The sequence below is a fragment of the Rana temporaria genome, chromosome 2 (genome assembly GCF_905171775.1).
Source record: "Rana temporaria chromosome 2, aRanTem1.1, whole genome shotgun sequence".
Classification (NCBI taxonomy): domain Eukaryota; kingdom Metazoa; phylum Chordata; class Amphibia; order Anura; family Ranidae; genus Rana; species Rana temporaria.
In genome coordinates, this window is record NC_053490.1 from 71,490,910 (window position 1) to 71,508,235 (window position 17,326).

The window sequence follows — 17,326 nt, forward strand, 5'->3', positions numbered from 1 at the left end:
AATAGGGGACAGAATTATGATTTTTTTTTTTTTTTTTACTAGTAATGGCGGCTATCTGCGATTTTTATTGGGACTGCGATATTGCGGCGGACATATCGGACACTTTTGACACAAATTTGGGACCATTCACATTTATACAGCGATCAGTGCTATAAAAATGCACTAATTACTGTATAAATGTGACTGGCAGGGAAGGGGTTAACACTAGGGGGTGAGGAAGGGGTTAAATGTGTATCCTGGGTGTGTTCTAACTGTGTGGGGGGAGGGGGGTGACTGGGAGAGGTGACCGATGCTGTGTCTCTATGTACAAGGGACACAGATCGGTCTCCTCTGACAGCACGTGGAGCTCTGTGTTTACCCGTACATACCGTATTTTCACCGCCGCTTCCGGGTATGTCTTCTGCGGGACTGGGCGTTCCTAATTGATTGACAGGCTTCCGACCGTCGCATACTGCGCGTCACGAGTTGCCGAAAGAAGCCGGACTGCGAGTCGGCTCTATACGGCGCCTGCGCACCGACGTTCGGCTTCTTTCGGCAACTCGTGAGGCGCAGTATGCGACGGTCGGAAGCCTGTCAATCAATTAGGAACGCCCAGTCCCGCAAAAGACATACCCGGAGCGGCGGTGAAAATACGGTATGTACGGGGATAAAATTTAAAAAAACAGCTGATTGTCATTAGGACAACTCGGCAGAATGTAATGTTAAAACATTTTTTGGGGGTGAACCTCCGCTTTAAATCAAAAAGTAAAACATTTTTGTGTTTTTTTTTTTTTTTCTCTCTAAATTGTTGCTTTTCTTTTGTTTATAGCGCAAAAAAAACAAAACAAAACGCAGAGGTGATCAAATACCACCAAACGAAAGCTCTATTTGTGGAGAAAAAAGGACGTAAATTTTGTTTGGGAGCCACGTCGCACGACCGCGCAATTGTCAGTTAAAGCGACGCTGTGGCGAATCGCAAAAAGTGCTCTGGTCAGGAAGGGGGTAAATTCTTCCGTGGCTGAAGTAGTCAATGGCCCAGATTCAAGAAGCAATTGCGCCGTGTAACCATAAGTTACACGGCGCAATTGCTTACTTGCTCCGGTGTAACGAGTGCTCCTGATTCAGGAACCTCGTTACACCGACCGCAGCCTAAAATCTGCGCGGCATAAGGCACTTATGCCTCGCAGATTTTAGGCTGCATTCTTGTGCTTGCCGCTAGGGGGCGCTCCCATTGTGATCAGCGTGTAGTATGCAAATTGCATACTACCACTGATTCACAAGCTTGCGCGGGCTCCGCGCAAGCCAGGTACGGAGTTTCCGTACGGCAACCTTAGCGCAAGGTTGCCCCTTTCTAATAGTAGGGGCAGCCAATGCTAAAGTATAGCTGGCCTTCCCGCGCCGTGAAATTTGAATTTCACGATGTTCACTTTGAAGCAAATGACGTCCTTGCGACATCATTTGCCGCAATGCACGTCGGGAAAGTTTCCCGACGGAGCATGCGCTGTACGCTCGGCGCGGGAGGGCGCCTAATTTAAATGATTCCCGCCCCCGGCGGGATCATTTAACTTGCGCGCACTTACGCCGGGCAAATTTGCCGGCGCGCCCTCGCAGTTCACGGAGCTAATGCTCCGTGAATCGAGGGCAGCGCAAAATATTTGCGGGGGCGCAGGGCAAAATCGTTGCCCTGCTCCCCCGCAAATATAGCGCAAGCTATGCTGTATCTGGGCCAATGACCCTTTCCACTTTAAATCTAGTCTGCACCAATTCCACCTATTTCACTTTCTTATTTTAGGTTTTTAGAAAGCGCCCATTGAAAAGCTTTCCTCTTCTTTGTCTGTTCTTTTGCCTTTGATTATTTTGGTCATACGGATGAACCCTTTCTAACAAAGCCCGGCTTCTTGAGGATCTGTGTTGTAAAGCATTCTTTCTGGTCTGCTTGTATGGGAATTGTATCCACGCTGAATATCCCAAGATTGCCATTCATTTGTGTCACCAAATTAAATTTACTTATTGAGCAGGCGGCCCGGTTATTCCTTTTTTCGCATAGCAAAGCTGGGCAAATCATTTTTGGAAGCCCATGAGAAAAACAGAACTAGACACTGGAAAATTGACTTTTTATTTCATTTGCAGTAACCAGTATTCCACAAGTAGAGCTTTCCAGCGTGTAACCGAAAAGAAAACCATTTAGTAGGAGGATCAGAGTTTAATTATCCACTAAATGTAATTTTATTTCTATTCCTACCCGTAATTATGTTTGTTTTCCCTTTTCTCAGGAATTCCTCCGTGAAACAAGCACCGACTCCAGCTTCTGGATATTAGGCTGTGCCGGATTAAGCTCTATTTGGAGATTGCACAATACTCCTTTTTTCTTTGGATAATCTTGTTTGTTTTAACTTTGTTTAACCTTTGACGTTGACCTTGTTGGCAGAGCATCATGGCATCCAGTTTGACATGCACGGGGGTGATCTGGGCACTCCTGTCTTTCCTGTGTGCCGGGGCTTCTTGCGTTGGCTTTTTTATGCCTTATTGGCTCTTGGGCTCTCTGTTGGATAAGCCGGTGTCGTTTGGTACTTTCCGAAGATGTTCTTACCCTGTTCGCGATGAAAGCCGCCAGACCACGGTGATGGTAGAACAGTGTGGCCGCTATGCCTCTTTCCAGGCCATACCGAGCCTCGAGTGGCGGATCTGCACGGTGGTTACTGGACTTGGATGTGGTCTTCTTCTTCTGGTGGCATTGACCGCCATCATGGGATGTTGTGTCTCGGAGCTTATCTCCAGGACTGTTGGGAGAGTGGCTGGTGGAATACAGTTTCTTGGAGGTAAGTTGGCTGCTTCTTTTTGGCCTTTCACTTCTGATGTTTATAAAATAAAAAAACGGGCACACCTTAAGACCTCAGCCGCCTGACGTGTCGCGTCCCATTCAATGCAATGGAGCCGTTCTAATAGGAGCGACGCAAGTTCCTGTACGAAAAAGGTTCCTGTACGACTTCGGGGGCGGCTCGGGGGGACCTGCATTGACTTCTATACAGAAGTCGTTTTGCAAATCGCCTCTAAAGTCATCCTCAGGACGACTTGCAGAGTCGCCCCCGAAGTCGTGCCGCTGCTGTGTGAACCGACTCTAAAGGGTCACTAAAGGAATTTTTTTTTTTGCTGAAATGACTGTTTACAGGGTATAGAGACATAATAGTTGACTGATTTCTTTTAAAAATTATTAAAAATAGATAAAAAACAATCATATAATGTACCTGCAGTTTTGTTTTGTTTTTGCTGTTGTTTCCTGGTTCTCTGATGTACAGAGCCAGAGAGCCAATAGAGGGCAGTGAAGGTTTTGCAAAACGAAACTGATTGGTGCTGTGGGGTTTTAGACACACAGTAATCACACCTCCTTGATTAGTCACCACCGTGAGAAATCTCCCAGTACTGTGGTGTTTAGGAAAAAGACAACTAGGAAGTGTCCAGAACAGAGAGGATTTACAGCAACTTGAGAGCAAAAACGAACAACGAGGACATGAAACCAGGACTGCAGTAAGGTAAAGGAAGCTATTTAGCTAAAAAAAAAAAATTCCTTTAGTGACCCTTTAAGTGCCAGTTCACACTACAACGACTTGGGATCCGACTTGTGTCACCCTAAGTTAGGCGACGTGAGAAATTCCATTGAAGTGAATGAGAGCCGTCTTAATGTACACTACTGAAGTCGCTCCGACTTCTGAAAAGGTTCCTGTACTACTTCAAGGCGACTTCTAGGCCAGTGGTCATCAATTCCCGTCCTCAGGGCCCACTAACAGACCAGGTTTGCAAGATAACTGAAATACATCACAGGTGATATCATTTGATGCTCAGTGATTGCAGTATTCTAGTCTGCATCTCCCCAAGGTAATACATAAAACCTGGCCTGTTAGTGGGCCCTGAGGACAGGGTTGATGCCCACTGTTCTAGGCAACTTGTACCCATTGATTTCAATAGAAGTCGCCTCCAAAGTCAGATCACTGTCTTAACTGAAGCAACATTACAGGAAGAGAAAATAGTTTTCTCAGGCAAATCCCTCCCTCCCACAGAGCTGATTATTGTTTGATTGGCCACAGCCTAAGTCGCCTGTCCTGGAGGCAATTGAAGTCACGCTGAAGTCGTGTTGCCCCTGTGTGAACCGGCACTTAAAGAAGTATGATTTATATTGCTGTAATGCTGCCTTAAAGTGTTACTAAACCAACAACCATAAAATCAGTCTGCAAATGCAGTAAAGCATGCTTGTTATATTCACTGTGGAACCTAAAGGGTTAATCCTGCACATTGTCCAAAAAGGCTGTTTGATCCTGTCTTCTCCGATCCTCACCTCCTTCCACTGTCCCCAATCTATTTCCTGATTATGCAAAGCCTTAGGGACACACTGCACATGCTCAGTTTGGTGTGTATCGCTAGAGAGGTTTTTTCTTTCTTTTGGAGAGTGCATCTGATCAGCACAGGGCCAATCAGCACTGTCTAGACAGAGGGTCAGGGGTCCTGCAGCCTCATAGGACATACTTTAACCAGTGCTCAGCCATACACTTATAGAAGTCACAAGATTGCTATATACCAGGGGTCTCCAAACTTTTCAAACAAAGGGCCAGTTGATTGTCCTTCAGACTTTAGGAGGGCCAGATTGTGGTCAGCAGGGGTAGAAAATGTCCCGGGCCCAGTATTGTTGAGAACAAATATGGCCTCAGAGTTTGCAGTCAGTAGGATAAGGAGTAGTGCCCCTATTAGTAGGAGTAATTGTATCCCATCATTGGTCTCAGTGAAATACATTGTGCCCCCTTGTTGGTGTCAGTGGGAAGAAAAGTGCCTCATATCAGTGGGAGGAATAAAGCCCCAAGGCCCAGATAAAGGCTAGCAAAGGGCCACATCTGGCCCTCGGGCCACAGTTTGGAGACCCCTGCTATATACTGCTTATGTGAAAAGGTATTTAGCAGTTTATATTTACTAAAATATTTGCATTTCCGTGTTCTGTGTACTGTGGGAGACCAGATGTAGTGAATGCAGGGTCCTGGGTTTAGTAACACTTTAAAGAGTAACTCCTCTGGGTGCTCTTAGTACATTCCAGGAAACTTTGTTGCAGATTTCTACCCTCTGTTAGCTTGAAGAAATAGCTGTTTGTTTGTCAGTGTCCATGTGTCAATTGAATGTGTCTGGGAGTGACTTTATAATTATCAATCAGCTGCTGCACTTTCAAGATTTTAATGAGGAGAGTGGCAGGGTCTCCAACCCTTTAGATGTGATTTCCCTTTGGGAGTAACACACCAAAAGTCTGACTTGTATATTAGTGCAGACTTCTGGGAAAATCAATAAGCCAATTGCACGAGCAGGACATTACATTTCTGTGGGGGGGGGGGGGGGGGGCGTGTCTTCTGTACACCAGTGTACAGAATGCCTCCAGATTGCATTGTACAGAAAATTACAGCTCTGCAGATTGAAAAGCTAATTTTTAATAACATTCAATCAAAATATGACTTGTCGCAATTGTATGCTCTGTATTATTATTTTTGTATTTGCTCTTTGTGTAAGTGGAGTTACCCTTTAAATATTAGGTGAAAGAATTCTGCTGATAGCATGTGCTGACTACACTGCATCTCTTGCAATAACTGATTAGGTAGTCTTATTAGAGCTGGACTCCAGGCAGACCGATAAATACACAAATTAAATGCATACATGGGTGCTATTGTACCCGCCTAAGGATTTTTATTGCTGTCCATTCACTCCTGGCACAGAGCATACCTAATTTACCTCTGCTTTAGTTAATTAACACAAGTCATGTCCCTCCTTCAGCCTGTGATTGGACAGTAAAAGGAGAAGCAGCAGGCTAATGAGTTTATCTCTCTGTCACAGGACTTGGCACCTGCCAAAACTACCAATACCTGGTTTAATGATCATGGTATCCCTGTGCTTGATTGGCCAGCAAACTTGGCTGACCTAAACCCCATAGAGAATCTGTGGGGTATTGTCAGGAGGAAGGCCACCAGACCCAACAATGCAGACGAGCTGAAGGGTAATATTAACCACTTCAGCCCCGGAAGATTTGGCTGCTCAATGACCGAGCCATGATCGCAATAAGCGTATATTGATTGATTTGTAAATAGGGGATAGATTTATGGCATTATTATTTTTACTAGTAATGGAGGCGATCTGTGTTTTTTACCGGGACTGCGACATTATGGCGGACACATCGGACACTTTTGACACATTTTTAGGACCGTTGGCATTTATACAGTGGTCAGTGCTACAAAAATGCACTGATTACTGTAATAATGTTACTGGGAGGGAAGGGGTTAACACTAGGGGGTGATCAAGGATCTGTGTTCCCTAAAGTGTGTTCTAACTGTGGGGGGAGGGGACTCACTATAGGAGATGACAGGATGTCAGGATGACATTGTGGTTCCTAGCTATTAGGAACTCACAATCTGCATCTTCTCTCCTTACAGAGCAGGAATGTGTGTGTTTACACACACACACACACACACGTCTCTGTTCTTAAGCTCGTGCCCTCGATCGTGCATGGCCGGAAATCACCACGACCGCAAGTAACGAGCATCGGCACATCCGCAGTTCAGCAGACGCCTGCTATCCCGTGTAAAGGAGCCGACGTACAGCTACGACGGATCGTGGGATCATGCCAACCTGTCGTAGTATAATGACGGCGGCTGGTCGGCAAGTGGTTAAAGCAACCTGGGCTTCCACAACACCTCAGCAGTGCCACAGGCTGATCGCCTCCATACCACGCTGCATTGATGCAGTAATTCATGCAAAAGGAGCTGCGACCAAGTATTAAGTGCATACTATACTGCAGCCCTCAAAATTTACACTCGCCTGCTCGCATTTTGCGAGTGCATTTTGCGGGCTGGCGAGTGCAGGCTGCCTGGGAGCAGGGGGCGGCGAGCAAGGAGTGAATGTAGGGGAACTTGTAAAGAGAGAGGAGAGCCGCCACCACCGCCGCGTTGTTCAAAACGCGGGGAACATAACAGCTTTCAATTCAATAGCTGTATTCCCTGCCACGCGCCGTAATATACAGCCCCTCCCCCTTGTCCGGGCACTTTGATAGACAGATCACCCATCCCAGCATTGGACGGGTGATCTGTCTATCAAAGTTTCCCGGAGGGGGTGGGCTGTATATGATGGCTCACGGCGGGGAACACAGCTATTGAATTGAAAGCTGTTATGTTCCCCGCGCTTTGAACAACCAGGCGGCAGCAGCTTTCCTCTCTTCTCTTACCAAGAACAGGTAGGCTGCAATAGGGGACACAGGCTGCCAAAGGGGACACGTGGCTGCACTGGGGGACACGTGGCTGCACTGGGGGACACGTGGCTGCATTGGTAGACATGGCTGCATTTTTGGGCACGGATAAAGTTGTTGTTAATATTTATTTTTATAACTTAATTCTGCATAAAATATTTAAGTGTAATTTCATGATAATTTATGAGGGCGTGTTTAGGGGTGGGACATGGTAGGGGTTGGGCGGGGCAACTGGTAACCTTTGAGGCCTGGCTAGTAGCTTGGTCTTATATAATACTGTACAGTGGAACCTTGGTTTACGAGTAACGCGGTTAACAAGCGTTTTGAATAACAAGCAACATTTAAAAAAAAAATTCTGACTCGGTTTGCGAGTGTTGTCTCGCAAAACGAGCAGAATTCAAGCTAATGGGGCATGCAGTACCGCATTTGACCAGAAGTGTGGGGGCCGAGCTGTCCCCAAGTATTTCCTAGGCTCTCCGGCGCCTCCCCCATCTCTGGCCACATGCAGTATTGCATGCCATAGAAGTCAATGCGGAACTAATTATCTACGTTGCGATTGACTTCTGTAAGAAAACTCGCTTTGATATGCGAGTGCTTTGGATTACAAGCATTCTCCTGGAACGGATTATGCTCGCAAACCAAGGTTCCAATGTATTCTAATTTTCTGAGATACTGAATTTGGGATTTTCACTAGCTGTGAGCCATAATCCTTAAAATAAAGAAATTAAACATATCACTCTGCGTGTAACGCATCTTTATAAAATATATGAGTTTCACTTTTTGGATTGAATTACTGAAATAAATTTACTTTTTGATGATATTCAAATTTTTGAGTTTCACCTGTTCTGTATATTTGCAATAACAAAAAAAAAAAAATTATACCCAGAGGTCTTTGTATCTTCTATTATGACCAATCTGACCCTCAGAATATGTTTTTGAAGCAAACATTTAAAGTGTCTAGAAAGGGCGCCCCCTATAGGAAATTGGCTGACATTTCCCTGTCAATACAATACTCTTTTGCCTAGTATGTGTGCTCTTTGTACACCGCTTGGTTGTGATACAAAGCACCCAATTGTTATTGGACGGTATTGGGATTTATGAATGGTTATTCTTTATACCTAGAAGAATGCCGTTACTGTATGTGGATTTGGCAGAGATGGAAATGCAGTCAAATCCAGTGCACAAAAAACATTATAGTACTTTATCCTAAAGAATGTGTTTCTCCAACATTTCATATTCCTGATATTGCCTGTGGTACCATGTACATGTGTTACAAATAACCCTGTTCTCTTTGTATTGCTTTATTTGTGTGATGATCCAGCCAGTTCCCCTGCTTTCCTAATTCAAACTGACCACGCTAGACATGAGAGCACTTCCACCCCAGCGTGGTCAGTTTTCCGGCTCTGCTGGAAGAACAGCCTACCTGTCCTCCAATGTTACCGTGGACTCAATGTCCGCCAGAACCCGCCAATGACACAGGCAGAAAAAATGTAAACAAGGCAGATTATGGTTCTATTAGAAGGAAAGGCATGGATCCTGTGTTTCTGCAAAGCCGAACCATGGATCTTTGCCTTCCCCTAGTCAAACCTAGACACACAGGTAACCCTTTGAATGTCCCTGATGTTAATCCCTTCCCAGCCAGTGTCATTCATACAGTGAGTAGGGCTGCACGATTCTGGTCAAAATGAGAATCACGATTCTTTTGCTTAGACTAAAGATCACGATTCTCAAAAACTGAATGCCAGAACACCCCCCCCCCCCATATAAATCTGTCGGCGTCATTTGCGTTCCACGCTGGTTACGTGGAACCAGTGCCGGTCCCCCCTTACACCAGGCATTCCCAGCGGGGTCCCCCTTACACCAGGCGTTCCCAGCGGGCCCCCCCTTACACCAGGCGTGCCCAGCAGGGTCCCCCCTTACACCAGGCGTTCCCAGCGGGGTCCCCCCTTACACCAGGCGTTCCCAGCGGGGTCCCCCCTTACACCAGGCGTTCCCAGCGGGGTCCCCCTTACACCAGGCGTTCCCAGCGGGCCCCCCCTTACACCAGGCGTGCCCAGCGGGGTCCCCCCTTACACCAGGCGTTCCCAGCGGGGTCCCCCCTTACACCAGGCGTTCCCAGCGGGGTCCCCCCTTACACCAGGCGTTCCCAGCGGGGTCCCCCCTTACACCAGGCGTTTCCAGCAGGGCCCCCCTTACACCAGGCGTTTCCAGCAGGGCCCCCTTAAATCATCAGGTATGATGCCCCAGCAGCATAGACTCATTACAGAGTGGACAGGACAGAAGGAGCCGGCCGGGTGGCTTCTAATAGGAATTGAGCTGCAGCTCCGCCCACCCCCGCCCCTTCCCACGTCATTACATTCACAGACAGACATCAGTGGGGCGGGAGGTGGGCGGTGCTGCAGCTCAATTCCTATTAGCAGCCACCCGGCCGGCTCCTCCCGTCCTGTCCACTCTGCACTGAGCAATTCCTATTGCTTGGTCTACAATAAAATGGCGGCCGTCGGAGACATTGTTTCCGCCCGGCCGCAGACCTCTAGCGGCGAATAATCGGGGGCCCTGAATAATGACTGCGTGGAACCAGCTGTGAAAAAGCAGAATCGCGGGTCATCCCGCGGGGAGATCGTGGGCGGGGAGAATCGAAATCGCGATTCTCTCCACGATTAATCGTGCAGCTCTATTTTTGTAGCACTGATCACTGTATTAGTGTCACTGCTCCCCAGAAAGTGTCAAAGGTGTCAGGTGTCCGATTTGTCCACCGCAATATCGAAGTCCCGCTGAAAATCGCTGATCACCGACATTACTAGTTAAATAAATAAATAAATAAATAAATAAAAATATCCCATAGTTTGTAGACGCTATAACTTTTGCACAAACCAATCAATATACACTTATTGGGATATTTTTTTTACCAAAAATATGTAGCAGAATACATACTGTCCTAAATTTATGAAGAAATTCGATTTTTACACTTTTTTGATTTGAGTATATTTTATAGTAGAAAGTACACGTTTGTGTTTTTTTTTTAATTGTCGACAATTGGGCCTTGAACAACAAATAATGTTCTCTGAATCTGTTCTATAAATTGCAAGGAATTTTTCAAACTTTATTGCGTTCTTGCATGCTGTTTGATAAATGCTAAGGGTGGGGGAGGGGTGGTAATCTGTGTTGTATAATCACATGATCAGTTGCAATGTTGTAATAAGAGAAAAGCTTGCAGAGAAAACCGTTGCACAAATGACATTTCTTAGGGAATTCTTGACAAAGTGTACGGAATGAACCCGTGGTTGTCATGGTTACAAAGAAGCCCCAGTTTTGCAGTTTTAGAGAATTCCAGCTGAGTATGGGAGGATAGGAAGGTCACTTTCATGACATTATATTACACCCAGGTTGTAGGTATGGAATGTACATTTTTAGAGAAAATTGAGTTATGCTTTACATTTTAACTGAGTTGATGTTTATAATAACGGGTTTGATTCTATTCTCCTGTACTGGGCAAGGAAAAGCAGAATCTGATTATTATGTGCAATGCAGGCACTTTTATACATGAGTTGTGTATTTCAATGTATGTACAGCTGAGATCCTATAGCCTTTTTTCCGCAAACTGTGGTCCAATGGCGGGGCACCATTCCTCCCGCTGACACCAATGGCGGGGCACCATTCCTCCCGCTGACACCAATGACGGGGCACCATTCCTCCCGCTGACACCAATGGCGGGGCACCATTCCTCCCGCTGACACCAATGGCGGGGCACCATTCCTCCCGCTGACACCAATGGCGGGGCACCACTCCTCCCGCTGACACCAATGGCGGGGCACCATTCCTCCCGCTGACACCAATGGCGGGGCACCATTCCTCCCGCTGACACCAATGGCGGGGCACCATTCCTCCCGCTGACACCAATTGCGGGGCACCATTCCTCCCGCTGACACCAATGGCGGGGCACCATTCCTCCCGCTGACACCAATGGCGGGGCACCATTCCTCCCGCTGACACCAATGGCGGGGCACCATTCCTCCCGCTGACACCAATAGCGGGGCACCATTCCTCCCGCTGACACCAATGGCGGGGCACCATTCCTCCCGCTGACACCAATGGCGGGGCACCATTCCTCCCGCTGACACCAATGGCGGGGCACCATTCCTCCCGCTGACACCAATGGCGGGGCACCATTCCTCCCGCTGACACCAATGGCGGGGCACCATTCCTCCCGCTGACACCAATGGCGGGGCACCATTCCTCCCGCTGACACCAATTGCGGGGCACCATTCCTCCCGCTGACACCAATGGCTGGGCACCATTCCTCCCGCTGACACCAATGGCGGGGCACCATTCCTCCTGCTGACACCAATGGCGGGGCACCATTCCTCCTGCTGACACCAATGACGGGGCACCATTCCTCCCGCTGACACCAATGACGGGGCACCATTCCTCCCGCTAACACCAATGGCGGGGCACCATTCCTCCCGCTGACACCAATGGCGGGGCACCATTCCTCCAGCTGACACCAATTATGGGGCAGTATTGCCTCCACTGACATCAATGATGGGGCATTGTTCCTCCCACTGATACCAATGATGGTACACCATTCCTCCCACCAAAAACAATGATGGGGCATCTAATACTCCCAGTGGCCACAGCCTAGCCCTCTCAAGCTTGAAGGACTGTTAACTAGCCCTTAGTTTAGTAAATTTGGAGACCCCTGTCCTATACCATCAGACACAGCTTTCATTGCATATGAAACTGTTTATATGGTTTGAAGAAATGAGATAGTTTAACCCTTATTACACCATTCCCAAAAAATGATATTTTATTGTGCCATTACCAGAAGATTAACCTTATTGTGCCATGCTATGTTACTTTATTATGCAATTGCTATTTTACTATATTGTGCCATTGCTATGTTACTTTATTGTACCATGCTATGTTACTTTATGTGCCATTGCTATGTTACTTTATGTGCCATGCTATGTTACTTTATGTGCCATGCTATGTTACTTTATGTGCCATTGCTATGTTACTTTATTATGCAATTGCTATTTTACTATATTGTGCCATTGCTATGTTACTTTATTGTACCATGCTATGTTACTTTATGTGCCATTGCTATGTTACTTTATTGTACCATGCAATGTTACTTTATTCTACCATGCTATGTTACTTTTTGTGCCATTGCTATGTTACTTTATTGTGCCATTGCTATGTTACTATATTGTGCCATTGCTATGTTACTTTATTGTACCATGCTATGTTACTTTATTGTACCATGCTATGTTACTTTATTGTACCATGCTATGTTACTTTATTGTACCATGCTATGTTACTTTATTGTACCATGCTATGTTACTTTATTGTACCAAGATATGTTACGTTATTGTGCCATTGCAATGTTACTTTGTTTCAGAGAAGTAGAGCGCAGTTGGTTCTCCTCGGTGTTCTATTTCTCATTCGTCTGTTTCATGTTTACATATAAAGACTGCTGTGCATGGACAGTAAAACAGATGTTTTGTTCTCTGCTCAAAAGGACGTATCAAAACATTGAATGCTTTGTTGTTGCCGCAAATATACTGTCATCCAGTACAAAGCAGAGCGCGGTGTTTATAAAAGCTTGGCGATTCATCACAACTCACTAAGTGGGATTTACTGATAAATGGCATTGTGGATTGTTGGCTAACCGCTGGTATGTTCAATTAAAACAACTAATTGTGACTATTATCCGCATTGTTCTTTCTGACCACTAGGCGGATGTTGGAGCACGTCCAAGTTTTTATATAATATAGTGTATCTGTGCCAAGCACAAGGTTGGTGTGTATATACTGTATGACCGTATGAATATCTGTGCAATTCCGTATAATAGAATATGGCATTTGTCATATAATAATGGTAGAATGATTTGTAATTATTTTCTTTTTATGTATATCTTTCTATTGTAGCTCCTAATGTTGATACCCCATACTTAAAGTGGAGGTTCCCCCTAAAAAAAAATTCTAACAATACATTGAGAAGACTGATTGCACTGCGGGTATGCTGTTTTTTTTCCCCCGTACATACCTCGTTACCGCCGTTTCATCCCTCGGCTTCCGGGTATGATTCTTGCTGGACTGGGCGTTTCTAGTTGATTGACGTTCCTCCGACCGACGCATACTTGACGTCACGACTTTCCGAAAGAAGCCGAACGTCGCTGCGCAGGCGCCATATAGAGCCAACTCTATACGGCGCCTGCGCAATAACATTCGGCTTCTGTCAGAAAGTCGTGACGCGCAGTATGCGCCGGTCGGAGGAACGTCAATCAACTAGAAACACCCAGTCCAGCAAGAATCATACCCGGAAGCCGAGGGATGAAACGGCGATAACGAGGTATGTACGAATTTAAAAAAAAAAAAACCCAGCATACCCGCAGTGTAATCAGTCTTCTCAATGTATTGTTAGACATTTTTTTTTAGGGGGAACCTCCACTTTAAGTACTTTCTTTACTATAGTAGTCTATTTTATTGTTCTTCGTGTACTTTAAATACTTTGGGCCAAGCTGATCCAGACAAACTGTTTCTTTAACTATCTCATGCAGTGGCTGTGTGAGCCTCACAGCGCCTGTGATTGGCAGTGGAGCTGCGCGCTGTCAGTTTCCTTGCGGGCTCGGGCACATCGACTTCTGAACGCGCCCAGCCACACACCCCAGCTCATACTAACAATGAGTGTGGCGCTCAGGATTTTTCAGGCTAAAGAAGATAGATATATTAACAGCAAAAAAAAAAAAACCTTACACGCTCGAGGGTTGAGGTGCAGGCCAGTCCTCCACCTTAAACCCTAATGGTGTGGGATTGTTTTTCAGGGGTTGGGCTTGGCTCCTTAGTTCCAGTGAAGGGAGCTCTTAAGACGTTGGCATACCAAGACATTTTGGACAATTTCATGCTCCCAACTTTGTGGGAACAGTTTGGGAATGGCCCCTTCCTGTTCCAACATGACTGCGTGCCAGTGCCCTTTGGAATAAATTAGAGCAGAGACTACGAGCCAGGCCTTCTTGACCACATCAGTGCCTGACCTCACAAATGCTCTTCTGGAAGAATGGTCAAACATTCCCATAGACACACACCTAAACCTTGTGGACAGCCTTCCCAGAAGAGTTAAAGCTGTTATAGCTGCAAAGGGATGCAGCTATAACAGCTACGGACTAAGACGCATGCAATTGAAGTTCATGTGTGTGTAAAGGCACGTGTCCCAATACTTTTGGTAACACAGTGTATGTTGGGTCACCTTTACAGTGTGTGTGTGTGTGTATGTGTATGTGTGTGTGTATGTGTGTGTGTATATATATATATATATATATATATATATACACACATATATATATATATATTAGTGCTGCAACGAACGATTATTTTCATAATCGATTAGTTGGCCGATTATTGTTTTGATTAATTGGTTAATAACCTTAGAAAAAAAATTGGCGGCGATTTGCATTTTTTGCAATATTTACAGTAGTACTATAAAGGGCTATTTTTTTTTTTTAACCCTATTATGTTACTGGCCGATTAATCGATTATGAAATGAATCGATTACCATTTTCATAATCGATTCGTTGTCGATCAATCGATTAGTTGTTTCGGCTTTAATATATATATATGCAATTTCCAAGTGGGGGCCACATCAAACCGGAACACGGCCGCAAATAGCCCGCGGGCCGGACTTTGGACATGTTTGACATAGAGGGTTTTGCACAAATTTGACTGATGTGGAAATGTGCTTTAGGTCACTTCAGTATACTTCTAAAAAACCTTCCATATCATTGATTGTATATGGCGTTGTCTGTAATTTTTATTTTACACATTCTGCAACTGCATATCTGATGGTCCTGCCTACACTGGGAGAAATAACAGCTCTATGGTGAATAGCCGGCTTAGCTGTGATAAGAGTCGGTGGAGTTCAAGCTTTCAGGAGAGAAGAGGTCAAGTATTAGGATATGATAACAAAAGAGTCTAAGAAACAACACAGAAAATGCCCTTGGGGAAGTAAAGACTAAATTAGTACAAGGCTTTCAGCGAGGTATTACATGCCCTTTTTGCTTCCACAAGCATATTGTACTGTCAGGTTTTTTTCCCCCCACCATCGCTGTTCCATTGCTGAGATTTCCTTTCACTTCCTGTCCCATAGCCAAACAGGAAGTGAGGGAAAATCCCTGCAAATTTAAGGAATTCCTTGGGGACCCTAGGCCACCAGAACTAGTGTACCCAGTAGAAGACTTCCCTTCTATTACTTTTTTGGGGACAACCCAAAATTTGGGATTTTCTTTTATTGTCACTTTCAATGGTAAACAGTGGTATAATGGTAAAATGACAATTTGAGAGGGTGAATCTCCTTATTGGGGGTACAGACAGCAATTAAAACTGACAATTATAACAATTCTAATCCCTCTCCACTCTATCCAAAACTAAAAAAAGTTTTGCTTTCAGTTATACCTTAATATTTGAAGCAAACTTACCCATCCATCCATGGGGTTGATTTACTAAAGGCAAATCCACTATGCACTTTAATTGCACTACAATCGCTGTAGATCTGAGAAAGGAAAAAAAAATCTGAAATGAGGGGAAGCTCTGCTGATTTCTATCATCCAATCACATGCAAGAAAAATGCTGTTTTTATTTTCCTTGCATGTCGTCCTCAGATATACAGTGTAGTGCACAGTGGATTTGCCTTTAGTAAATAAACCCATGTCTCCATGCTTTATTTTGTTGAAAAATTACTTTGAAAAACATTTCAAAGTACAACCATCTTGAGCAAGGACAGGTGATTCATGTAGCATTTACTGCCTGGAATACACCTGCCCGTAGCTCAGGCATGCAGGCAGGAAGGTGAGCTTGGCTGAGAAAACCACTCCTCCAGTTTAAATAATACAAAAATGCCCATGAATACTTCTGGGATGTATCACATCATTTTAACCTAGTCCAGAAACCAGGAAGTAACCGAACAAGTGTAAAAAAAAAATGTAAAAAAGTAAGTATGATATACCTTCCTATATGTTTATATTAGGGATGCACCGATACCGATACTGGTATCGGTGCCGATACTAGGCTTTTTTGGGAGTATCGGTAATGTAATCTTGGGAGAGGACCACCTCCTTCTCCCCTCCAGGCAGTGCCATCCCTGCCGACTCCTCCCAGTGACATCACTAGGGGCCGCCGATTTTGACAAAACACCAGGCTGCCTGTCCTAACAGACCACCAGCCTTGTCTGCGCAGTCCGCTCTGCACACCTCCCCCGCCCCCAGCTCTGACTCACGACCACACAGAGCGCTGGGTCCCGGCTCTCCCTGGCTGGATGCTGAGGCAGAGAAAGGAGGGGCTCTGTATGAAAACACTGTATGGTGATATCCTGTTGCACTGAGCAGGGGGCTCTCTCCCTCCTCCATGTGCTGTCTCTTGTACCATACAGCCTCTGACTGTCTCTGTACCATGCCTGCAGTCTCTGGCTGTCTCTGTACCGTGCCTGCAGTCTCTGGCTGTCTCTGTACCATGCCTGCAGTCTCTGGCTGTCTCTGTACCATGCCTGCAGTCTCTGGCTGTCTCTGTACCATGCCTGCAGTCTCTGGCTGTCTCTGTACCATGCCTGCAATCTCTGGCTGTCTCTGTACCGTGCCTGTAGTCTCTGGCTGTCTCCTGTACAATGCCTGCAGTCTCTGGTTGTCTCCTGTACGGTGCCTGCAGTCTCTGTCTGTCTCTGTACCATGCCTGCAGTCTCTGGCTGTCTCTGTACCATGCCTGCAGTCTCTGGCTGTCTCCTGTACCATTCCTGCAGTCACTTCTGCCTGTTGCCTCCTCCTTCCCTACTCCAGCTCCTACCTCTGCTCCCAATAACCCTCCTATCCCCATCCTCTCCCCCCCCAGTGATCACAGCCTTTTCCATCCCAACTCTCCCACCCCACAATCCTATTTCACCCCACCCTCAACTACCTTGCCCTCACTTATCCTCTATTCCCACCCTGCCCTCACCCAGCTCCCGAACAACAACAACCACAGCCCACTTCCCAAACCACCCCTTTTCCTAGGCGATAGGTATCGGTAATTGGTATCGGCAAGTACCTGAGGTAAAGTATCG

At 45.9% G+C, this 17,326-nt stretch overlaps 1 protein-coding gene across 2 annotated transcripts in view; it reads left to right on the forward strand.

The window, feature by feature from the left end:
- LHFPL6 (LHFPL tetraspan subfamily member 6) overlaps positions 1-17,326 on the forward strand; it is a 217,508-nt gene that overhangs the window by 5,106 nt on the left and 195,076 nt on the right. For both annotated transcript variants that reach the window (XM_040340360.1, XM_040340361.1), the window contains exon 2: positions 2,253-2,798. In XM_040340360.1, coding sequence (XP_040196294.1) covers positions 2,414-2,798 — 385 coding nt within the window. In that variant the 5' untranslated portion in view covers positions 2,253-2,413. The remainder of the gene's footprint in view (positions 1-2,252; positions 2,799-17,326) is intronic.